Below are 19,813 nucleotides of genomic sequence, written 5' to 3'. Positions count from 1 at the left end.
TCTTTATCTATCACCCTCACATCATGGCTACGGATCGTTGACCTTACATACTAAAATCAACATTATTTGTGACCTTACAAGAGTATGTTATTCCTGTTTTACTTATGTATTTATTTATAATATTTTGAGAGAAGTTTACGCCATTATCCCTCTAAATTATTGTTTTTTAAGAGTCCTATTTTATTATTTTTTTTATGTTTATATCCAATTTTAAAAAAATTTATTTTTAATATTTCCCTTATTTTAGATCTTAAATACCCAAAGTTGTTTCAAACATCAAGGTTGAAAATTGGCTTTCATGAACCTTGAAGGTTCAAAACTTCAAGGTTAGAAATAAGAGCAATTTTGGATAAAAAAAATTGAAAATGGGTATCAATAAAAAATCAATTTATTTTGGAAGGATTTCTTAAAAGAAAAAAGTTTATATAGAGCCGAGGCTCTAAACAATTAAATTAGAACCCCTCGCAAAAATTTCATTAGAAGAGGTTGTTTTGGTGCCCAAATATCATCAAATTGATCATCTCGATATTAAGATGCATGGATATTGAGACCACATTTCTCTACACTATTTGAAGGTGCGTTTTATTTTGATTGTTTAGAGTCTCGGCTCTATATAAACTACACCCTTTCTTAAATTACTGCTTCCAATGATTTTTTTAATATGAAATTTCGATAACCACTTAAGAATTACTAGATGCAGTTCTAAAAAAGTAATTTGAAATTTGAGTTTTCTAACTTAGATCCACCATAAAGTAATTTGAAATTTGAGTTTTCTAACTTGTAGATCCACCATCTAAACATTGAGCAGTCCCTATTCAATCTCTATTTTTTCATAGGTTACAGTTAGGACATTTTTTTATATTCAGGTTAATTTATGAGTTGAAGAGATCGCATCCCAATATTTGAGGACCTAAAATTCATCCTAGGCGGGGTTTTACCTGAGGGGAGAAATATATCGTGTAGCTTCTTAAACAATGATAATTTAAGGGAATATCAGTATAAACTTTCTCAGATTTAACGCCGGTTATAACAAGTTTTAAATATGTAGGATAAAATATTTCCGAGAAATGAAACTAGTGTCCGTTATAACACAGTCAAAAACATTGTAAAGGAAGATCCCCTAATGCGAAACAGTCATTTATTGAAATATTACTTTATTTCATACTCCATTTTCTCTCTATTTTATATTTGTTCTCTTTAGTTTTTGGGATTATTTATAAAGAGATAATTTATTTTTTGTTACATGGATCTCACAATTATTTTTGTCTTTAAAATTTCGAAATGGGTGGTTGTAAGATTGTAAATGTAAAGCTCCAAAAAATACTTTTTTTGAACTTGGTGACTTATCTCAAGCTACTTAATTTGCCACCTAATGTAAATGATTGTAACTTTATGTACAAAAAAAATTAAATGAGTTCTTCATCGTGAATCCTTTATTTTCCCCTTCTCATTTTTATCCGATGTACGTAGTAGATAAAGCGCTATTTTCTGTTTATAACGTCCGTTAAGGCCATGATACAGAAACGGTTCCTGCCCGTTCCAGCCGTTTCTTAAACCTTTCTTTTCCCGCCCTATTTGTCCCGCGTTTCCCGCCTTTCTCTCTACAAACCGAAATGAAGGCCAGACCACAACAGATCTCTCTCTCTCTCTAAAATAAAGGGGAGACCAGACCAGCATTCTCTCTCTCTAAAATAAAGGGGAGAGGGGGCCAGACCTCTTTCCTTCTCTTTCTTTCTACTACAATTATCTCTCTCTAGAAGTAAAGTGGGAAACCAGGCGATTTTCTCTCTCTACCGTCCATTTTCTCTTTAATCTGGTTTACTCTCCAAAGAATCATCGCTCTCTCTCTGTTCCCTTTAATTTGCTCTTTCATCTGATCTTCATCTCGAGCTAAACCCAAAATAATCCGATCTTTTTTGCGTACGACCTGGCCATCGTTCAATGGGGTTAATCATCTGCATCTCCTCCTCATCATCATAATGCGAGCTTATCTTTTGACTGTAAGAAGAAGAAGAGGAAAAGTAGTGGTTCAAGAATATGGGGATTCACGGCCTTCTCCCTCTGTTAAAATCAATCATGAACCCCATTCACATTAAGGAGCTCAAGGACAAGAATGTTGCAGTGGATACCTATTCATGGCTCCATAAAGGGGCTCTTTGTTGCAGCACGGAGCTCTGCAAGGACGAGTGGACCACCAAGTGAGACTGAAGCTCAGTTATTTATTTATTATCATTGCAATGCAAATTGTTGGTCAATTTGGTTGTGATTGAATCGTTGATCCTTTGAATTGATGATATAATTTCTGCATCTTAGTTTCGGTAGATTGGTTTCATTGATTCCCTTTGCATTGTTCCTGACACATAATTTCTGGTTTTTTTTTTTTTTTGTGAAGTTGGCGGCTTGGGTTGGCGATTACATTCTCACTAATATTGATATTCATACATGGTCTTTTGCCTTTCATCGTTAGGGATTGGGATTTTTCTGGGTTAGTTTTTTTCCCCTCACAAAGTTGGGGACTTGGATTTTCTGGGTTCTTTCATTTTATTATTACTATTTTTACTTGGGGTATTTCATATCATTGTTATCATCATGCTCCTCCTCATCATCGTCATCATTATGATTATTACTATTATTATTGTCAAGTTGGGGGCTTGGGTTTTCTGGGCTTCTTTGTGTCAAATATTTTTTTTAAAAAAACATTGGGGTGGTTTTTCTCCTATTTTATGTTTCTCTTTTGTACCCAATTTTTTTCATTTTAAGTCGGGTACTAGGGTTTTCTGGTCCAAATGTTCTAAATCTATATACAAGTTACAGTTCCTCTGTTCTTCTTGTTTTATTTTTTATTCCATTTCTAGTTAGATGGATCATTGGCCACCTGCCTTACTATTGCTACTAGCCAAGAAGAGAGACATTACAGTGAAATTTTGCGTATTTTCTTCATTATTTTGAATTTTCACGTAATTTCTTTATCATTATCAAAATAATTGTATGCTATAAAAGCGCTGTGTGCTTATTTGGGATAAGAGACAAACTTTCTCATTTTTTGATTTTCTGATGGGGAATATATCACTAGTAGAAAAAACGGACCGTTTTTATCTCTTCAAAGGCTTGATGTTTTCTTATGATATTTGCTTAGGCGCACATGTTTTTGGACCTAAATGTTGCTTCAAGAATGGCAAAATGAGATAATAACTCGAGAAGTGGATTTTTTACCTAAACATTGGCTTCTCATTTAGCCTCAGGGAAATGATCTGTGCCTTTTCCTAGTTTCTAATGGTTGCTATTTTGTAGAGAATGACTTCATCCTCTATTTCTTTTTGGAATGTGGATTCATTCTCTATTCCAGTTTTCAGTTTCCAAGTTGGCAACATTGCCTTTCTAATTTGTGAGTTTATACTTTAACTTTTTTGTTTATGTTGGAATTTCCAGGCATATTGATTATTGCATGCACAGAGTAAATCTACTAAGGCATTATGGTGTCAAACCTGTTCTTGTGTTTGATGGAGGTCTTCTGCCCATGAAGAGTGACCAAGAGGCTAAGCGCCTAAGGTACTGTAAATATGCTCCAATCTGTGAAGCTTAAATATCAAATTTTCACTCTCTTGGCTAGACTAGGTCTCAACTTGGGTATTTACCTCTCAATTGGGAATAGATAGTTAGTGAATTGTTATTCTTTGTCACCTTGTGATCATGTCATGCCTAGTTTTACACCTTGGATTGTGATAGATAGTATTAAGTTTGGATCTTGAGTTTGTGAAAGTTGATTATAATGAAAAGCCATTCTATCTGAGGTTGCACATGTATAAAAATTGGCTAAGTTGCCTTACAAAAGCAGTATATGTTAACAATAATACACAGGGACACAAATAAACTTGCACCCAACTCACCCTAAACCATAAACGTAGAGGAGAATATCTTTAAGCGAGTGACAGTTTTTTCAACATGCATTTATGTCGATATCTTCTTAGGGTCTCGCTAAACAAATCTACTCCCTGTTTTTCAATGGATATAACTAATAATCTGTAATTAGTGCATTACACCTAACTGGAAGTAATTGACATGGTTATGTATTCGGTTTTTGCTTGTCATTACAAAAAGGAGTAGACTACTAATAGATAGTCCCTTTGTGGCTGAATAATAAGCTGTCCCTCTTTCCTCTCCCAGAAAATGACAAAGTGAAATCCTGATGGAGTAACTGAGGTGAATGATCCCTTCTAAAAGCTTTGTCTGTCAAAGGGTTCTGTTATTTAAGTTATATGAGGATCTCTCTGGTTGCAGGGCTCAAAGATGGAGCTCACAAAAAATCTATTAAGCTAGAGACACTTCCAGCCCTCAAAACTAAACAAGGAAGTACCATTGAAGTAAGCTTTGTGGGACCAGGTGGAGGAGGTTCCGATGAGCTAGAGCAACTAACTTCTAGATTTAACTCTCACCATTGTGCTCCACTCCCTGATGAAATCTGAAATGCTCAAAAGCCTTTGTCCTTTTAGTGTTCTACATGTGCTGCTTAACATTATTATGGCCTGGTCTCTCGAAAAGATACAACTGTTTTACTCCAAGATACCCCACAAGCCCACAGCATGGCTGGGAAACGAAGTTTCCAAAGAACTTCTAGGGAACACGAGTGACCCAAAAGTGCAAAGAGGCCCAAGAGAAAAATCCACATGTGGGAGTAATATTAATCACATTTGCATACTGCGAGGGGAGTATGAGAAACAAACCTTGCTCCAGTCCACTCTCATTGAAGATGGGATACGAGCACTACTCTATTGCCTGCTTCGTGTATGGATACGGACTATAACACTGAATCTTAGTACCCAGTGCATTAATCTATTTTTTGCTGTCTTTTTGGTTTAAAATTAATGTACTTGTATGTACAGGGCAAGGAAGGAAAATCTGGAGCGTGCAATTCATCATGAGACATCAGGCAATTCAACAGCAGCTTACGAATGCTATCAAAAAGCTGTTGACATATCCCCCTCAATTGCTTTAGAACTCATTGAGGTATGTGGAGCTTGTGAATTTTTCCTTTTCCTTTACCCAAAAATATATGCTTCATGCCATCGGTAATTATCCCTTCCATCTGATTTAGTGTTCAATCTTAGTTCCGATAAGGTTAGCGGTATAATGTGTTATTGAAACCAGCTCTTTTCTAGGTTCTAAAACAGGAGAATGTTGCATACATTGTGGCTCCTTATGAAGCCGATGCACAAATGACCTTCCTCTCCATGAATAAGCATGTTGAGGCAGTTATTACTGAAGACTCTGACCTAATACCATTTGGTTGTTCCAGAGTAATCAAATATTCCATTCTCGTCATTTTGTCTTGCATACCTGTTCATGATCACTAGGAAGTAGGGTTGCCTGACATGATACCTATATCCATGTGTGCAGATAATTTTTAAGATGGACAAATTTGGACAAGGTGTGGAGTTCTTATATTCTAGTCTGGCAAAGAACAAGGAGCTTAATTTCACTGCATTCACAAGGCAAATGCTTCTTGAGATGTGTATATTAAGTGGCTGTGATTATCTTCAGTCACTGCAGGGTATGGGGATAAAAAGGGCATATTCCCTAATTCAGAAATTTAAAAGCCATGAGAAGGTAAACATGGTTGCTTTTTCACCTATTTTTATGTTCTTCTTTGACAAAGACTAATTCTTTTTTGTTTTTTGAGCATACTGTGTTCTCTAACTGAATTTATAATGATGGTCATACTTGATTCAGTCGTTGATTTTTGTCAAACATTGAAGATCCCATTCTGTCATAATTGGTCAGGCACAAACTGGTAGAAAGATGGGCTATGGAACAAAATTAACCCATTGGAAGATGTATAAAGCCTAGATGATGAGCTAATAATTATGTTTTCTCTCTCTAGTCTTATTAGTTACAATTTGAAACTGAAAAAGAATTAGTAATGGGACAAATTTGAGGTGAATTCCAAGTCATTGTTAACTGACTTTGGGATACTTGGTTTCATCAGAAAATTCAACACACTTAATATAGAGCAGGAAGTTTGAGATAAACCTTGTTCTATATTCGATTGATGGTTGAATTATTTTCAGGTGATAAAGCACCTGAGGTATAATGGTGTTTCAATACCACCTTTATATGAAGAAACATTCAAGAAAGCTATTTGGACATTTCAGCATCAATGGGTCTATGATCCTGTTCAGGAAAATATTGTGCATTTGGTGGAATTACGTTGTGACTTTGGCATTGATCTGGAATTTTTGGGCCCATATCCTTGAGCGCTCTGTGTGTTTATTTTTTAGTTATGTTCTTAATATTAAGAACACTGGAAATTTCCTTTTTTTTTCCAGATTTGATAATTCATCTTCTGCTTGTTAACTTAACCATACAAACACCTATGTCTCAATCTGTAGCCAAAGGCATAGCAGAAGGCGTACTCGATCCAATCACTAAATTGCCTTTTCAGGTATGCTATGCTTGACACAGGACCATTGAATTTCAAAGCAAAAGATTCATACTTCAGTCTAAAGAATCTGCTTTTTGCTATAACTTTTTGTGTCTCTTACGAACGTTGAAAGTCTTTTAAGTATTTTGAGTTGACTTGTTGTCTTTATTAAAGCCATAAATTGGGAGAAATTTCATTCATTTATTTGTTCTTTTGTCATTTGAAACTGACTGCGCTGCCACACTTAAAATGGTTTCTGTTATTTGTGTAGTACTAGGTGATGTTTCAATTCATTTGACAACATTCAATTTCTTGAAATTAGACTATCTTTGCATAATTCGTTATGTTCTTCCCAAGATCTTTTAATTTCCAAATGAAATTTTGGTTGAAAATTTTAAAATTTTGTTGAACAATTTAAGTGGATATGCCATACATGGATTTTTCTTGTGTCAATTAGATGCTCTAATGCTTCTCTGGCAAACAGAATGCTGTAATTCATCCCCAAGATGTGCCTGATAGATCTTACAAAGTCAAAGAATTTCAACCACAAATTCAAAAGAAAAAGCTGGATTTGCCTGCACAGAAAAATGTCCTGACTAATTACTTTTGTATCCTTTAGCAATAAATTTTTATTATGTAGAGAATTTGAAGTGTTATGTTTGCTATTAGTTGGTTTCTGTTCATGTCTGATCAAAATCCTAAGTGTCTGAGATGGCTATTCCCTATGACTTGGTTGTCTAGTGCGAACATTTCCTATGCTTTCTTCATCATTCCATATACTTTCATGTAGGTAAGTTTCCCTCTTATATAATGATTCAGATGCCATTGGTGCTTTGAGTTAGCCAGATTACTGTCTGATTCCATGAAATATTTTCCCATTTTTCTGTTCAGAATTGATTAATTTATTTCCTAAAATTTTGATGATTCCTAGATGATATTGATAACTGGGGCTGCAGCTATTATTCCCTAATGTTACTTCAAATGGGATGGAGTTTTATGTGTTATTTAGCTCTAATTATATTCTAGAGCATTTTCCTTTTTTTTCCTCAAGATTTAAAGTAGTTTAATCTCAATTCAGAAGAAAGATACATAATTTAATTGGATAGTGTTAGTGCATGAAGAAATGCATGGGATATGTGGGGGATAACAACAAAGGAAAGAGTGCTACATAACAACAAAAAGCCCTGAAGGTGATTTGAACCACTTCTGTGTAAGTCATCCATGGCTCCTCTATCCCTACAGGCATGGATATGGCCATGAGATGTGGTTATTGCAAGGGTATACGATGAGGAGGAAATCAGAAAGAGGGGTGGAACGTTAAAACATGAGGAAAGGAATATAGATCACTGCCATGTAGCAAAACCTTACCCTTTAAGCAATGAAGGGATGTTTCAAGATACTTCACCCCAAGCTCCTACTATAAGCCATGCAAAGTGAGAGTTGTTTCTCTGAGTTCAATGGAGAGAATTACCATCAAATGTCAGCCAGGAAACCACTTGAGAGAGGACAGACTTGCTGAAAGCTTCCTCGGTAGCTCTGCCCTGAAATCACAGACAGCGGGATTGGAATGATGAGAATCAAGTGTTTGGGGACCTGCTGGTCCAGTCATCTGTAAAATGATCCCCAATGGGTTTCATTCATGTTGAACTCGATTAAGGAAGTTATCTGAGTTCTAGAATGGAGCTGGTAAAGATTTAGGGGTTTTTTGCTCTCCATTTCTAGAGGGAATCCCAAACAAAGTGTCGCTTTTTATCCCCCTAGTTAAAGTTTGTGTTAATGTCAGTGTAGCCCCCTTTCATGCATGAACATATGAGGTTTTTTGCAAGGTGGCAAAGTTCTACAGGAAGGTGGTATGGATTGATTATGACAGCAGGCAAGCCCATGGAAGTGGTTAGGCTTCTGGTTGAAACGAAGAAGGAAATGAAAATACCCACCCCAGTAAAATTAGTGTCAGACAATTAGTAGAAGGTTTGGGAGGAACAGAGGAGGCAATAAGCCTCTATACCAGTGGTCCTAAACGAAGTAGAAAGACCGCAAAATGTCCACAAACACACCTCTCATTCTAACATGAAAACATGGAAAGAATGGATAGAGGTTAGAAACTTGCGACCCATAATTGCAAGAGCAGAAATTGAAGGAAAATGTCAAAGGGACAAGAGCATCAATGACAAAGAAATATGATAGCTGGGGAGACGATCTGAGCTGGACCTTGATAAGGTGCCTAAAGCATGTGACAAAAGGTCGAAGATGTGGATCACCAAGACGTGACAGAATGGCGCAGAAGGCGGTCTGGACCAAAATATCAGACGCCCAGATCCAGGTGGCCCTAGATGGGTGGATGTACCTGGCTGGGAGCTATGCGAGTTTTTTTTTTTTAATACCCAAAAGCAAAAATAGGGTAATTTTGAAGTTTAAATAGGTTACGGGGGTTATTTTCATCCCCAAAGTTAAAAAAAAAATTCCATCAACCCTCAATCTCTTAGCTATACTTGTTTTTGAGAGTCAAAAGTATTTTTTGTAGTTTGAAGAACCTTCCTAAACCTTTTCACTTATTATGAAATATGGAGAGCAGGAGACTATTAATAATACATATCCTATTAGATTTTTAAATTTATATGGTTTGAATTTTGAAATTTTGAACAAATTTATTCTCAACATGCGATATGTCATATTTTTGTGCATAAAAAATATGTTACAATATTTTCAAATGTAATAAATTCTAACATTGACACAAATATATATATATATATATATATATATATACTAAATATGTACATAACGTTACAACAGCCTAAGGTTTTGGGCGCTGGGTGCCAAGCCGGCTGCCTAGGGGCAGCCTAGCCTTTTTTGAACCCTTGGACACATGTTCTATTTGTGGACTGGAGATACAACCATGTAGCTTGAGCCGGCAGATGCTAATCTGTCCACCGACCCTAATCTGTCCACCAGGTGATAAATTTCGGTTCCATTCTTTGTTTTTAAATCCCAATTTCACTCAATAAATTTCCTATTAACTTCCAAAAAAAGAATTAAAGTGGACTGTTGGTCCACATCTCGCATACACAAGATTAAAGTTGAAGAAATACTGGCCTAGGAATAGGTTGTGTCAGGTTGGAAGGTAATAAAGAGGATTTTTTTGGGTGAATAGTAATTAATAAAAAGGGCATTGATTGGAAACAATTAATTTTTTTGGGTTAAGTACTCCAAAAAATCATGAGTTAGAAAAATAGTGGCAATTAATGAAGTATTCAGAAAAAAGTAAAAAAATTGTAGGCCAGAATTTCACGTAGTAATAGCGATTAAATTAAGAACTATGCTCAACTATGAGATTTTAAAGTTTTATTAATTTGTGAAAAGTTGAATAACCTGATCAACAAAAACTGTTCATATCATTTGACCTTTGGTTTTGAGGAGGCTCTTGAGGCATATATAAAACATATATATTTTAGTCTATTTTTCTATGTTAAAGGTATTTTATGACTAGTTAATGATGTGCATGTTAACATACAAATCCATCATTTTCATTGTTAGAGAATCAGTGTTCTCTTTGCATCATAAAAGAATCAATTTTCTCCCATTTTTATAGATTTGTATGCAACACAAAGTAGAGATTGTGGCCCTGCTGCAATTGATAGCATGGTGCAAAAAGACTGTTGCCAAGTGCAGTCTTAGTTAAAGTTATCCTTTAGTAACATTCATTTACTTCTTTTGTCGATATTGTTGCATACAAATTCCAATACTAAATAATGAGCATATCATGTATACTGCGACATCACATAAAGCTGTTTGACTGTAAACTATCTGTGGAGGTGGATGCATTCTTCTTCTCCCTTCATTGATTTCTAGCTTCTTGGGGACACACATATCATGACATAAAACATGAAAAATTGGGGTGCATGTCTTTCTAAAGAATCTTTTTCTCTCCACATTTTCTGTTGAATGCTATAGACTTAATGATTCTGGTCATCTATAATTTTTGAAGTCTATAAATTGTTGTGTTTGTTTTGTTGTCTTCATTTAATCTTCCTTAACCCTTGAAGGCTTGGCATCTATTCAAGCGAAGAGAAGTTTTAAGGCCCCACGAGTCAAGTCTAAGCCATCAGAGTCTCCTGAAGAATCTAGTCCTGATAGTCCGGTCCTAGTGATGGATTTGGTAGGCATGGCTAAAGAGCCTGTAGGCTGTTCCATAAATTCGTGTAAAAGATCCATGATCTGCCAAGAAAGCTCTAAGAGCAGCATCAGAGAACCAGTTGAGTATTTTTATTATTCTATAAATTGTGTATAACAAAGTAAAAATATTTTGAGGCTAGCATATTTACTTGATTTTGTTTGACAAGTTTGCACAGACCAGTTACCATTGTAATAGTACAATTTATGAATTCTTTGTTTTTAAATAAGGAATTATTTTGTGTCAAAGAAGATGGTCTCAACTTGCCTGAAGATCAGATTACCAATCACGTAAGGAATGGTATGACTTGAATTCAAGAAGCCTTATTTAAATTTCAAGTGGTAAATTCCATAGTTCCTTACATTGAATGATTGTATTATCTAGAAAGTTTAAGCATAGAGAATGAAGTGGAAAGCATTCCGGTGGGTCAAAAGTCTTATAGCCAGTTTCTGCATTTCATTCGTGAAGTATCTAAGACTTTCCTTCAATCTGCAGAGCCTCCTACATTGGTAGAGAAAACAAGAGTAGTGAAGCGAAAAGTCATTGTAAGGAGTACTTATTTTCGGCATAACTTATCTAAAGACAAGAAAGGCCCTGCAGTTAAAAAGCACAACATAAAGAGAGAGATTGAGGATGATGTTTCATTTGACTGTGATGGAAGTAAAAGCACCTCTTATGGCGATCAACATCTGGAAGAGACTTGCGAAGCTCCAAACTCAATCCCTCAGAAAATTCAACATGTATGCCTTATATCTTCATCACTTATGACTTGTGAACTATGACCTCTTCTGTAAAATGTCAGGACTGTACTTTGATCCCTCATTTTTTTTAGCCAAAAGATATTATACTCCCGTCAGAGTATGGTATCTATTGACTCTCTTGGATAATGCCCATCTAGGATTACTTTTAGAACACCAAATTTTGGGCACTTAACCTCTTCAACCCCTTGATTACACCCTTTATGCACTTGAAAAAAATTATGTCTCAAGACTGAATAGAGAATGGTCCAATTTTTAGAGAGTAATATCTAAGTATTAGGAAACTTAAAATTCAATTTTTCTTCTTTTCAGAATAATAATCTAATGACTGTTCAGGGGTTCCCAAAACTTCAGATTGAAAAAATCCTCTCAAATAGGTCTTCTTTCGAGGAAGTAGATGTACACTATGCTTTCTCAAGAGCATAGTATATGCGCTCTTTTTCTTAAGTTTACTGGTCAACTCTTTTTTCTGTGTTTAATATATCTGTAAGGGTAAAGACGTAACCTGTATATGGATGTGTCCAATGCTTTAAGAACTAGACCAGGCAATATTGTCATTTTAAAAACTTTTAAAGGGATATGCAGGTTGCCCGACACTGTTTTGATATGTTCCCATATCTATGTTACTAGGATACAGATACAAGATATGTGTCTGACTAGAATCTGGCTCACCTACCTATATTTTTCCATGTCAAAAGAGACATGTCCGTACAATGCTTACATGTCCATTTTTTTCTTTCCAAAAAAAAAAAAGAATCACTGCAAAAATAGAACATGGTGGACCAGACGTGTGTCCAAGTCACAAGTCGTATTTGCCCACATGTTTCTTACAAAATAGACATGCATGTCTTGCAAAATGGACACACATGTCCAAATGATAATTCACATCCGCCCATGTGTTTTTTACACAATGGACACGCTTGTCTTACATAAAGGACAAGCCTGTCTTGTTTGTCCAATTTGTGGACTCGCTTGCTCACATTAGCATATATGCCATGTTTATGAATTTAAAAAATGAAAATTTCCAGGCATGCATGTTGACACAGATTTCTTGTGTCTGTATGCATGTTGAGTGCATCGGTGTGCTGAATTCTCACAAATGCAAATGATATGTATTTGTTGTTAGATAGCCCTTGTTATTTTGTTTCCACACCTGGCATTATTTTTTTCTGGACAGGGAAACGTGGAAGTTAAAGATGGCCCTGAGAGTTTAAACCTGAACATGACAAGTATGTTGCATCATTCTATCCTAATCCTTTGAATTATAGTTTCAGTTTGTTGGTTGTAGAATAGATGCTTGTTTGATTTTCTTGGTTTTTAGTTCAGTTTAATCGGCCATCGGTGGTAAGAGAATGGTGACAGACTTTTCTATTGTAGGCTATAAATTGTATTGTCTAGAAGATCATTGTGCATGTTAGTGTGATGAGTTGATCTTGCACTATGGTACATGCAGATCTTTATTAATGGGCTTGCAAATAATCCCCTGGGAGTTAATGTAGTTATACTTTATTATTTCCTCTGTTTATCACAGCGAAACACTTTAATGCAGGCCGTATCAAATTATTATTCATGCTTCTGATTGTATTAAACTGGTGGTGTGGAAAACAATTTACATGGATGATTCGGTTTAATCTTGTGCATTGCACAACTTGTTTCCTGTTTGGACAGTCACAAATTGGTACTTTGATAGTGTCCAAGTTTCTTTAACTTGATTTTCTGTCGCATTTTCACAAAATAAAAGAGGCAAACAAAACCATCCCATAAGGGAGCTCATAGGAGCTTACTCTTTATTCTTGTTTAAGATGTGATCAGCATCTTCTCTTGATCACTTCTCACCTTAACTATTTTTTGTATGCTGCTGTCCATTTCAAGTTTCCAGTTTGTTTCTGCATCAGTTTCAGTGTACAGAGAAACAGCTCGGCCATGGTACTTGGCCCTTGGTCGAGGCAAGTTACTCGGGTGAGTCCAAGTAACTTGCTCAAGTCCAGCCCGAGCTTAAAAGTTTAAAAATATAGAAAAAAAGAGCTGTATAATATGTAACCTCCCATTTTTTTCACATCAAACATCAAATGGCATTTCGCTTAGCTATGCCGCTCTTGGTATGCTTGTTCACCTGGGTGAGTCCAAGTAACTTGCTCAAGTCTCAGGTTCAATCCTCAACCGTGTTCTTTCTGGAACTCCCGTTTTTGCAACTCCTTAAAAAAAGAGTTAAAGTTTAAGAAAAACGACATGTTTTAAAACTAGGATTCTAAGCACCTAACTGTGCTTTTTGTGTGCATGTTCACTGTGAATGTAGTTTTTAGTGGATTTTGCATATTCATTGTGAATGTAGTTTTTAGTGGATTTCTAAGTGTATCATTATGCTATGTGTGTTTTAGGTAATTAGTGGATTTCGAAGTTTACCATAATGCTATGTGTGTTTTAGTTAATCAGTAGATTTTGAAGAGTACCATAATGCTATGAATGTGCATGTTAATTGGTCATCGCATGAGGCTATCTGTTCTTTCAATTTTGGTAGTAGAAAAGCCATAATCCATTGGCTCATCACTGTCCCCTGAAAAGATTGACATGAGGAAGGGAGTGGGAACCCACCATTATGGTCATGTCCTATTCCAAGTGGTCCAATTGTCTCTTTCTCATCCTCCAGGTCAATGGAGACCCAAATACCCCATAGTTTATCCAGAGCCTATTGAACTATACTATATCATTCCCTTTATTTTTATAAAGTACACACACTTTAGCAGCTTTCTAAGTGTATTATGGCGATTTGCATGCATATATTCATGAAGTATCTGGGAATTTTTTTTTTATGTTCCACACTCGATGGGCTTGAAATTTATAGTTTTTCAGCAAGGAAAAATTCAACTATCCAAGGTTGACTCTCTCTCTTTAGGTAAACCAGTTCCTGGTGTTGAAAGTAAACATAGAGGAATGGATTTGCCAGTCAGAGGTCCAGGGTGCAATCTCTCCCACTTGAACCATTACTCTGAAATTGCAGAGAAATCGATTGAAAGATTTGTTTCTTCGTTGTCTTCATTCAGATGTGGGTCATCAGGTTCTCGTGCAAGTGGCCTTCGTCCACCTCTAAAAGATGTGAAGAACACTGGTGTAACTAGGTTCTTAGTTCTTACACTCTAGCCTCTTCCAGTGAAGTTACTTTTCGTTATTATCTAGAACAAAACTTGATCTAAGCTTTGTTTGGGGGTATTCTTTCTGTAAAGATCAAACCCCTTCACAGATGATTTTAGCAGATTTGCATATGTTACTTGCAACCGGAAGACCACATCAACTGCTCACCTGAAGTAAATTGGCACTCTAGAGGCATGGCAAGCCTTTCAATGTTCGGCAATGAATTTTGCAAGAAATCTCTCACATATGCACGTCAGTATTAACTTTTTTTTTTCCCCTCTTTTTTTGGGTTCTCTAGTTCCCATGGAAAATTATAGATACCCCCCATCATACTTTCTAGTCGTGCCCACCCTGACACTTTTAAATCACACCACTAACCCAATGCCATATATTTTTCATCTATCCCCGAGTAAGAAAATAGTTTGTTTATAACAAAAATGCCTTTTATATATTTAAAATAGTTTCTATCTTAAAATTTGAAATTTGAAATTTTAGAGAGTGAATTTCAAATTCAAAATTTTAAATAGAGAAACTATCTCAAAATTTTCAGAGAGAGATATTACATCAAATTTCAAGGTTTAGAAAAAGAAACTATCTTAAAATTCTTAGTGAGATAGGCTATCTCAAAGTTTTTAGAGAAAAAAGCTATCTCAAATTTCAAATTTTTAGAGACTCAAAATTTTAAAGAAAAATTACATCAAATTCAACTTTAAGAGAATCTATTTTAAAAATTTTAGAAAGATAGACTCTATCAAATTCAACTTTAAGGGAGAAACTATTTCAAAACTTTTTAGAGAGATCAAATTTTTTTAAGTTCGTAAATGAGGGTATTTTTGTCTTAAAAATTTATTTGATTACTTATCAAATAAATACAAAAATAAATAGTATTGAGACTCGTAGCATAGTTTAAAAAGTGCTTGGGGGAATACGCCTAGAGGTCCAGGAGTGCAATCTCTCCCTCTTACCAAATTCTTGTTCTCTGACACAAATGGTAATTCTTTTTTCTCAATTCTATGTTGTGACATCTCTCTTATTGACTGACTGATAGGAGATCTATTCTTATGCTACATGATCCTGCAAATTGTACAGGTTACTGGAAACTGAAGTTTTCCTGCTGTCCCCTCCATGCATTTGCCTGTGGAGAAACCCCATTCTCTGTCATTTAATTATTCAGCGGTGCTGGCAACCAAAGCTGGATATTGTTAATCTCACACAAGTTAAAGGTTCACATAAATGTAGTTTTGACACTTTACCGGCCATGTTCAATCCGCATATCAATGCAGGTCTAAAGTGTGTTGTCATATTTAGACACTAGTTGATTTGTGTTATATTTGGACAAGAAGTTGTTTCTTATTGTATCATGCAATGAACAAACATGAGATGTGAGCATTTCTTTAGAAGTTGCTGTATTTTGTGATGAACAAGAAATATGGGCAATTTTAGGGATTTTGAAGATTCAATCTTGTACTATGAAGTGAACCAAAAGAAAATATGAGCATGTTTGGAATTTGGTAAGAGGCCTTCCGAATGTCTAGAAGGAAAAAGTTCATATATAGTTAAAGCTCTAAACAATCAAATTAGAGCCCACATCAAAAATTTCATTAAAAAAAGTTGTTTTGATGCCGTGAATATCTTCAAATTGATCATCTCGACATCAAGATGCATGGACATAAGAATAAAATAGATTTCAAGTTTTGGAAATAGTGCATCTTGTATTTTTTGGATAATCAATTATCTAGATTTTCAAATTTCCTTGGACTTGCTTGATCTACACTATTTTGGAAGCTTCAAATATTATAATTAAAGATGAAAACATATTTTAAGGCTATCACAAAGATTTGAAGTGTTAGAAACCACATTTCTCAACACTATTTGAAGGTATGCATTACTTTGATTGTTTAGAGCCCCAACTCTATGCAAACCGCACCCATGTCCAAATCATTTGGGGGCCAACTGCTGGCCTTAATTGAATCAAGCATAGGGCAAAGATTTTCAACTTTAAAAATACAATTTTTTGCTTCTACCTGGTTTAGTTTGATTGGGCCCCTTTGGTTGAAGCACGTAATTATTTTATTATCATTATTATTATTAATTGAATTTTTTATTTTTAAAATTTATTTTAATATATTTTTACATATAAATGGAAAAAAAATATATTGAGTCTGAGGCTCTAAACAATCAAATTAAAACCCACCCTAAAAATTTCACTAGAAGAGCTTGTTTTGATGTCTAGATATCCTCAAATTGATCATTTTTTCATGTTAAGATATCCCCAAATTGATCATTTTTTATGTTAAGATATCCTCAAATTGATCATCTCTACATCAAAATGAATGGACATGAAAAAAAATCTATTTCAAGTTTGAAAAAGAGTGCATCTTACAATGCATTTTTAGTATGTAAATTTTCAAGATTTGCAAGTTTCATAGATATGCTCGATGTACAATATTTTTTAAGCTTTAATTTTTATATTTAACAATGAAAATATAATTTAGGGCTATTGCAAAAATTTCCATATTGAAACCACACTATTTGAAGGTGCACTTCACTTTAATTGTTTAGAGCCTCAGCTCCATTCAAAGAGGATCTCAAGAGCGCAATGTAGGGGGGGAGAGAGCGAGGATAAAGGGTACATAACGTAGGACACCTTCAACCGTTGCCCATGCATGCCTTTTGAACTTTGAATTTGATTCCATTTAACAAGAAAGCAATCAAACTTCAGCTCAAATTAAAATAAATTTCCTATTGCCACATAAACTGCTCATCAGCTGGGTCATTCGACCAAAAACAAAGTTCCGAATATGATAACAAAATTTAACGGACAGAATTGGAAAAACTAATCCAATTTCCTATTCTTTTCATGGTTCTAACACTAGTAAACTCTGGAACAAGTTCCTACTGGTAGGAACACCTTTCTATAGACAATCAAAAGTTCTGCTTCTTGTGCTTTTTACGCCTCTTTTCCTTCCTCAATTTCCAACCCTTTTTCGATGTCTTTTGAATGCCTCCCCCGGGTTTCAACATCGAATTTGAATTGGGATTGTCGTTGGCTCCACCATTTGAGGTATCAACCTCTGTGGAACACAGAAGACATGATAAAAATTAATAATGATAAGCAGATCACTACAACATAATAGATGTTTTACTTTTAGGTAACTAATAACCTTTACTTAAGTAGGCTTATGGTGGTAGAAAATCCCAAAGAAACATGTCATATTCCCCCAGGATTCTTAGTTTGTGAATAATAAAAGAAGGAAAAAGTTTATATAGAGCCGAGGCTCTAAACAATCGAATTAGAGCCCACCTCAAAAATTTCACTAAAAGAGATTGTTTTCATGCCCAAATATCCTCAAATTTATCATCTTGACATCAAAATGCATGGACATGAAAAAAAATGGATTTCAAGTTTTGGAAATAGTGCTCTCGTAATACGTTTTTGGACCGTCAATTTTCAAGATTTTCAAGTTTTTGTAGATTTGCTTGATCTACACTATTTTTGAAGCTAGAAATTTTATAATTAAAGATGAAAATATATTTTAACGATATCACAAAGATTTTCAGTATTGAAACCAGATTTCTTAACACTATTTGACGGCACGCTTTACTTTGATTGTTTAGAGCCTCGTCTCTTACCTAATTAACAAAATTGGCCAATTGGTAGATTATAGCCAAATGTTTTAAACAGGCAATTAAATTCAAACAAATTAAAAAAACAAACTTAAATTTCTCAAAAAAATGAAAAACACAAACTCAGAGTAAATCAAATCCAAAAACTAAAGAAAATGTAGACTTAGGGTGTCATAAAATTTCTTCCTATATACCCAAGGCATGCAATTAGTAAACTAGCAAATTTATTTTTAATGATGCACAATTTTTAGGTCTGAAGTCCATGGATCAAAGGCCCAATATAAATTCGCCCATGGTCATGTTGCTAGAATCACCCAGTTGATGTGATGGGGGTTGAGAATTTAAGGCTTGTACCTCTTAGAAAGCATATCACTAATTGAGAAAAACAAGAAAAAAGTTCTTTGTTCAGAAATTATGACAACTTTAATGCAATTACAGTGTTTGAAAATTGCTGATCCGACTCGGAATCAACTGAGTGGAACCAGGATCTTTCGCTAGGAGATTCCAGTTCCAAGAACCCCAGAATCGCCCCAATTCTCTGGTTTTCGGCTTTTAGTTTTCATTTCTCGGTTATATACAACCCAATCCAACTTGGGAACAGCTCAAGTCGGACTAGACTGGTAGAGTTGGAATGGAAACCTGGCAATTCAAAGACTGATTTCGATTTTTGAAACACTGTCTGACTGTATTGAGCAACACATGGACACTTCAGAAAAGAATACCATTCTCATTATAACTCTTCTCCTGAAAATTAGACATTATAAAAGAAAATGCATTTTGTAACCACGATGACCCAATCTCCAATAATAATCAGATCGACCACCACTCTCGCACCCAAATACGTGAAGCTGTAATACATTCCCAAACTAAGAATCTAACATTCTAAAATCTAAACTCTAGAACATATCACAACCCAACAAGAAACCGAGAAAGAAACAATTAGCAACAATAAAAAAAGAGAAAGAAATAATCTAGAAAGAAGAACATTGCCCAATTTTTATTTCTGTAAAAATGGAAGAAAAATTCAATAAGAATGATTTCTAAACAACACGGACCATAATATGCTTCAATAAAACCACTAAACTATGGCAAGATTTACCTTTGCTAAATGTTCTATGACTAGGGTTTCAGGTATATTCTCCTGCTTTTACTTTGGAAATCACTAATTTGTCTAAAGAACTTGATCGATGTTCCTAAAACAATTGGGTGGAAAAAGCGGTATAAAATGTTAGAGAGCGAATGTATTATACCCATAGAAGAGGAAGAAGGTGGTGGGTTGCGAACTTCGAGCTTAGGGGCGGCAAGGGCTGCTTCCAGAGCCGCAATCTTTGCTTCGTCCTTCTGGTCATAGAATGGCTGAGCTATCTCTCTCCTCAGTGTTCTCAAACGCTTCTTCTTCTTCGACCTCAATGACTTCGCCATTGCTAGCTCTCTCTCTCTCTAGCACCGAAACCTTCGTCTCGCCCTTAGGGTTTCGCGGCCTTCATTTGCTCTCTCTCTCGCCTTTTCTAGGGTTTCAGAATGGGATTTCACCCGACGTTATCTTCCAAGATTTGAAATAAAAATATGTGAAACGACTTTATGCTCCCGCGGGAGTATACCGTCCATTTGCTTATGAAGGGATAAATCCATTATAATAGACTCAATTTAATCTCTCGGGCCCAAAGACCAACCCCAAAGAAAAAACGCATTGATTCACATGTCCTAATAATT

At 35.3% G+C, this 19,813-nt stretch overlaps 2 protein-coding genes across 18 annotated transcripts; one reads left to right on the top strand and one right to left on the bottom strand.

Moving 5' to 3' along the window:
* Positions 1-1,577: 1,577 nt before the first annotated feature.
* LOC18443206 (exonuclease 1) lies at positions 1,578-15,988 on the top strand. Of its 17 annotated transcripts, none has more exons than XM_088857729.1 (16): positions 1,666-2,198; positions 2,393-2,485; positions 3,430-3,549; positions 4,881-5,004; positions 5,157-5,294; positions 5,395-5,604; positions 6,066-6,242; positions 6,368-6,439; positions 6,903-7,026; positions 10,477-10,667; positions 10,817-10,886; positions 11,082-11,326; positions 12,522-12,573; positions 14,238-14,460; positions 14,566-14,725; positions 15,563-15,988. In XM_088857729.1, the coding sequence occupies exons 1-15, from the start codon at positions 2,038-2,040 to the stop codon at positions 14,648-14,650; spliced, it is 2,085 nt and encodes a 694-aa protein (XP_088713855.1). In that variant the 5' UTR covers positions 1,666-2,037; the 3' UTR covers positions 14,651-14,725; positions 15,563-15,988. The 17 variants fall into 17 exon arrangements, with proteins under 17 accessions (XP_088713863.1, XP_088713868.1, XP_088713867.1 ...); XM_088857733.1 differs by having other exon boundaries at positions 10,459-10,667; positions 10,839-10,886; XM_088857727.1 differs by having other exon boundaries at positions 10,459-10,667; positions 14,247-14,460.
* A 1,180-nt stretch (positions 15,989-17,168) lies between these two features.
* On the bottom strand, positions 17,169-19,554 carry LOC18443205 (uncharacterized). The gene is made up of 2 exons (XM_006853397.4): positions 19,351-19,554; positions 17,169-17,547 (listed from the first exon to the last, which is right to left on the bottom strand). Exons 1-2 carry the CDS (start codon positions 19,520-19,522, stop codon positions 17,399-17,401), a joined length of 321 nt encoding a protein of 106 aa, XP_006853459.2. The 5' UTR covers positions 19,523-19,554; the 3' UTR covers positions 17,169-17,398.
* Between the last annotated feature and the right edge of the window lie 259 nt (positions 19,555-19,813).

This window comes from Amborella trichopoda, chromosome 2 (assembly GCF_054954075.1).
Source record: "Amborella trichopoda isolate Santa Cruz 75 chromosome 2, AtrichopodaSantaCruz75HAP2 v2.0, whole genome shotgun sequence".
Lineage (NCBI taxonomy): Eukaryota > Viridiplantae > Streptophyta > Magnoliopsida > Amborellales > Amborellaceae > Amborella > Amborella trichopoda.
The sequence above is the reverse complement of the archived record's forward strand: the minus strand, read 5'-3'. Positions and strand labels throughout refer to the sequence as shown.